Below are 5,799 nucleotides of genomic sequence, written 5' to 3'. Positions count from 1 at the left end.
TAGTATCCTCTCCGAATTATGCCCGGTCTTACTTACCCTCCTCAACTTCACCTTTTGAGAGTCATTACCCTCCTAGACGCTGATGTGGCAAAAAGTGTGTGTGCACTCGCCTGCCACGTGGATTTTTCTGTATATGTGACATTTTTTTGAAAAATAAAATATATTTTTACCTTTTTAAGAATATTAATTTGTTAGATTATTTTTTTCGAATAAAATTTATAATAAAACTTGGATAGAACTACATCATTTAGGCTAAATATTTTTATTTGGCCAAAAATAATAAAGTTTTAGTTAATTTTTTTTTGAATTTGACCTGAGAATAAAGATTTATACAATTGAAATAAATAGTCAAGACATCTAAAAAGTTATATAAAAAAAATAGTTTAAAATTAATTATTTTGGCTATAACTTTTTATGTATCTCTAAATTACGGTGCTCTAAAAATATTTTTTTTTACAGATTTTACCTAAAAAAATAAAAATACACAGTTGAAATAAATAGTCATTGCATCAAAAGAAGAAATAAAAAGAGTGTATTCAGGCATCTAAAAAGTTATATAAAAAAATAGTTTAAAATTCATTATTTTGGCTATAACTTTTTATGTATCTCTGAATTACGGTGCTCTAAAAATATTTTTTTACAGATTTTACCTAAAAAAGTAAAAATACACAGTTGAATTAAATAGTCATTGCATCAAAAGAAGAAATAAAAATATTTAGCCTAAATGATGTAGTTCTATCCAAGTTTTATTATAAATTTTATTCGAAAAAAATAATCTAACAAAGTAATATTCTTAAAAATGTAAAAATATATTTTATTTTTTAAAAAAATGCCACATATACAGAAAAATTCACGTGGCAGGTGAGTGCACCCACACTTTTTGCCACATCAGCGTCTAGGGGGTAATGGCTCTCAAAAGGCCAAGTTAAAGGGGGGGGTTAATTAAGACCGGACATAGTTTTGGAAGGATACTAATAATCTGAGCCAAGTTAAGGAGCGATTTAAGGTATTTTGCCCCCATAAAATTAAAAAAAGTAAAGATTAGAAGGTGTCTCCTTTAAGAAGGGACTGAAAAATCAACAAGTTTGAAAATATTTTATTGCAAATTGAAAAAGGGTAACATGTGGCTCATATATTATCAATTCCATTATGCATCATACATTGTCAATTTCATTTGTTTTTAGTGCTATTTAGATGTGAAACTTCAGTCGGGTATTGCAATATAGCAGCATCTTCCCTTTCTTCTCCTTTTAGTGAATGTATAAGTCCTACAAAAGGGTAAACTTAAAAACATACTTATAATAAAACTTTTATCCTTTAAACTAGTTTAGTTAAGAAAAGACTAAAAAAACAGAAGTACAAATATGTAACTTTTTTTTTTTTTTTTTTTTGTTGCAAACTAACTGTTTAATAATCATTACTAGAACAGATGGGGAGGAGGAATGTCTTAAAACTAGAAAAGCAAAGATATTTAAGTACATTTGGTAGTGGCACGTACAAAATAAAGAGAGAAAACTAGATGCCAATGCCACGACCAAATCTTTCCGTCAAAGTCGGGAACTTGCACAAAGAAAACCACGAGCGCCTAGAAATATTTTCCTCTAAATCCATCCGTCGGAATATAGATCTACGGCTGAAATTAAATCAAGGTGGCTCCACAATTCACATAAAACCCGCTCCACTTTCACCTCTCTCTAATTACACACACTCTCTCTCTCTCTCTAGAGACAGACGCTCTCTTTTTCTCGTTTTTTTCTACTTCAAAAAACCTGCTTAACCTGCGCACTTGGGAACTGCTTAACCTGCGCCCACCGCCGCTGAGAGATGAAGCAGTTATTCGAGTTTGTTATAAGAAGAATATCAAGATACAGGATGGAACAGTGAAGATCCAACGGCTGAGATTACAGATAATCATCGGGACCCAGTAACAATGGAGCCGCAGAAAAGCCAGTCGAAGCTGACGAGGACCAAGTCTTCACTTCTCCGGTCGTCTCCTACTCTCCGGTCCTCGTCCCTCCACAGCATATCTGATGATGAACCGGACATTGAAGAGCAGAAGCCCCATAAAACCGGCTCAAATCCGGTTCGACCGGTTTCATCTTCCGGTCCGGCCAGGGCAGCTCCTGTTATTACAATTTCCTTGCTCTCTATATACACACTGTTCTATTTCTTCAACAGGGATGGCATATCCACGTCGGAAAATCTCCTCATCGCACTGATTTTCATTGCCGTTTTGCTGTTCTTCGCCGGAAAAAACAAGAGTACAATTCATCAATGTTATAACGGTTTAAAAATCATGTGTAATGAGTACGGGAAGAAACTCGGTTTAATATCTAGTAGTAATAATAAGAGTAAAGTGCAATGGTTCATTGGGGAGCGAAAATTAGATGGGAAAGAGAAGCAAATTGTGAGAGAAGGAGTGGAAGTTTACAGCAATGGGGACATGTATGAAGGGGAGTTTCATAAGGGGAAGTGTAACGGGAGTGGTGTCTACACGTTTTTTGTGAAAGGGAGATATGAAGGTGAGTGGATTGATGGAAGGTATGATGGGTATGGGATGGAGAGCTGGGCAAGAGGTAGCAAATATAGAGGGCAGTATAGGCAAGGATTGAGGCATGGCTATGGAGTGTATAAGTTCTATACTGGTGATACTTATGCTGGGGAATGGTGTAATGGGCAGAGTCATGGCATTGGAGTTCAGAGTTGCTCCGATGGGAGCTGTTACATTGGTGAATTTAAACGCGGTGTAAAGCACGGCCTTGGCTGTTACCATTTCAGGTAAACATTATGTACTAATTCCTTTATGGATTTTAATTATATACACCAACTATGTAAATGTTACATTGTAACCTGTGATAGTAGGTTAGTTACCATTTTTATCATATTGTCAAGATAGTTGCATGTAATTTACCTAATAATTGATCTGATTATGTAGATTGTTTTTTTACACTGCATATAGAACTTAAACTCTTTCTTTATTTGGACTTTGTTTGTTATGGAGTATTTTTCTTCAGATCTGGAAATTTCCAGTTGTTATATGACTGGAATCTATTTTGCTTGTGATAGCTTAGGTACAGTTCATTTTGTCAGATTCCTTTTTAATTGTGAGATTTACAGATAGGATCAGCGATAATTCTTGTGATATGTAGTTCAAGCTTGGTTGCATTCTTGTAGATGTTATATTAACTTTTCTTTTTGGACTGTGGTTTCTTCTTGCATAATGATGGATTTAGGACAGAGTTCTGTAGCAATATTAATGCTACTGTTTGATGGCGTTTTGTGAATTTATTAGCATCAAAATCAAGTCCGGACTAATTATATAAATTGGATTTTTCAAACATTTCTTTCCATTTTGAGTGAAGTTCTTGTCGCTGTCTGGTTCTTGATTGTTTTAGTATTAAAATGAGTGGGAGTAGGTCATAAGCAACTGGGACAGCTGCTACTAAAATAATTTTTTTAGCAATCTCTTTCTTCATTTGGGATTGACTATGAGCTGTGTATCACTAATTTGGTGCAGGAACGGGGATCGATATGCGGGGGAATATTTTGGAGACAAGATTCATGGTTTTGGTGTGTATCACTTTGCCAATGGGCATTGCTATGAAGGGTCATGGCATGAGGGTCGTAAGCAAGGTTACGGAATGTACACATTTAGAAATGGTGACTCAAGGTGTGGAGAGTGGGCCTCTGGGAATCTCAATACTCCATTGCCCCAACTTACTGATGCCGTCCTCCGAGCCGTTCAGGTAAAATTTATGTTGTGGTCTAATATGGTCAGTGAGGATTCATATAGTCGACCCTCATATAGTCGACTCCAATTTGCTTTGTGATTGAGACGTGTAGTTGTTGTTGACTTCTCATTTAATACCCTCACCCTCCTCCTCCTTGCAGTTAAGTCTCTCTAGTTATGCAACTGCTCAAACATTGACTTGTTATCATCTTTCTGATTGTTTCTCACGTGCTCTCTGGTTATTGTTGCAGGCAGCTAGAAAGGCAGCAGAGAATGCAATTAACATACGTAGGGTGGATGGCCATGTGAACAAGGCAGTGATGGCAGCAAACAGAGCTGCCACTGCTGCCAGAGTTGCTGCTATTAAAGCAGTTCAAAACCAAATGCATGGAAAATTTTGTGACACTAACAATTATTACTAAGTCTTTACTGGCGCATTAAAGTTTGGTAAATGTAAATTTACTACTAGTATGCAAAGTATGAATGAATATTCCAAAGCCACCCTGGCTGGCAAAATGCCCGCTGGAGGTTGAGTTTAATGCCTTACCGTTTAGTTGACCCCAATTGTAACCTGTATATACATCCTTTCAACCTACATGCACATCAACGAAGATGATTTTTTTCCAATTTTTGCACTTCTGTTTTCCTTGCAAGAGTTAATGTGTATGATACTATTTCGCCTTAGTATCCGGTGTTCATACCAAATCATACAATTTAATCTTAGCACTTTAAAATTGAAGTGAGAATAATGGTTTAAGTGATAAATGCGAATATCAGTATATGAAAGACAAGTATCTTGCATTTATTAGTTTGATTTAAACGCTGCTTTCTTTTGTTTCTGGTCTGTTTAAGAAAAGCTTTATATTTGTTTGACCGCTTTTGGCCCAAAAAAAATGAAATTTCTCATGGTCAAGGAGCTCTAATTACAAAGTAATGGAGTAGACAGTTATGTTTTTTGGTTTCAAATTAAAGAACAACTTACTAATGAACTTTTATGGAAAAGGAAGAATACCAAATGCTATCCTTTTGTTCACAAATCTCAATAATAGATTCTTGGGACTCTGCATTCTTTAGAGCTGCTTCACTGGATCAGCCTTTTCCAAAAAAAAAATTAAAAAAAAAAAAAAGTGAAAATGTCAGTATCCTTTTATCGCATTCAACTATTTGGAAGTCAAATGTGAGTAAATTTTTCTGGAATATGCCTTTTCTCAAAGAGGAAATGAACTTCATGCCATTTACCATGTTAAAATTAAGAAAGTCTCATTTTTAGATCTTTTGTGTAAAAAATAAATCTCTTATGTATAAGAGTAAATCTCCTATATATAATTAAAAAAAATAGAGCCATAAGACTAAAAGCACGTTTACAAAGACCCACAAAACCATTTGTAAAATTGTTGTATGTGCAAATCAAATCAAGATCAATAAGTGATCAGTCCACCATTCAGCCGAGTAGGCTATCCTACAGAAAAATAATTTAATGTACTTTGAATACTTTGGTTATTAATTGTAACAGTAATATCTTTGACTTTCTTTTTAGAACGCCAGAGGTTCAGATATGAGTTGGAGAAGGTAAGAATTAGGTAGAAATTGAACGACATAGCAGCAATTTCACTAGTATTAAACTACAAATTTTTGACTTTAATGGGATAATCATTTTGCCAGACCATCTTATTTCACACCTTTTTAATTGTATAGTTTGAAATGTGGACATATCAAAAGCTATAAATTGTATCATACAATATCAGCTAAAATAAAATATCTTTACAGAATCAAAAGAGTAACAATAAAGAGTGGAAGCCTTGTGTTAGATCATAATGCATGTTCTCTGGTGGGTAATAAACATGAAAGATTCATTATTGTGCTTTCAATTGCAATTATAAAAACCTCACTTGGTTTTCACGACACCATCATCACTCAGAACTCGCAATTGCTATTTAGTAAAATAATAATAGTATCTTTGATTTGAATAATTATTCTCAAGTCAAGATTCAAGAAGATTAGGTCATAGATTTTGAAAAAGTTTTTTTCAAATTGTTTTTGGCAAAATCAGATTTTATCCATATTTTGAC

The 5,799-nt window shown here is 34.5% G+C and overlaps 1 protein-coding gene across 1 annotated transcript; it reads left to right on the top strand.

The window, feature by feature from the left end:
- The first annotated feature begins 1,700 nt into the window (after positions 1-1,700).
- Positions 1,701-4,357, top strand: LOC107772119 (uncharacterized). The gene is made up of 3 exons (XM_075219270.1): positions 1,701-2,778; positions 3,518-3,746; positions 3,982-4,357. The coding sequence occupies exons 1-3, from the start codon at positions 1,931-1,933 to the stop codon at positions 4,150-4,152; spliced, it is 1,248 nt and encodes a 415-aa protein (XP_075075371.1). The 5' UTR covers positions 1,701-1,930; the 3' UTR covers positions 4,153-4,357.
- The last annotated feature ends 1,442 nt before the right edge of the window (positions 4,358-5,799 follow it).

This window comes from Nicotiana tabacum, chromosome 8, assembly GCF_000715075.1.
Source record: "Nicotiana tabacum cultivar K326 chromosome 8, ASM71507v2, whole genome shotgun sequence".
NCBI classification, from domain to species: Eukaryota; Viridiplantae; Streptophyta; class Magnoliopsida; order Solanales; family Solanaceae; genus Nicotiana; species Nicotiana tabacum.
Note: the sequence above shows the minus strand (reverse complement) of the source record. Positions and strands in the feature narration are given on the sequence as shown.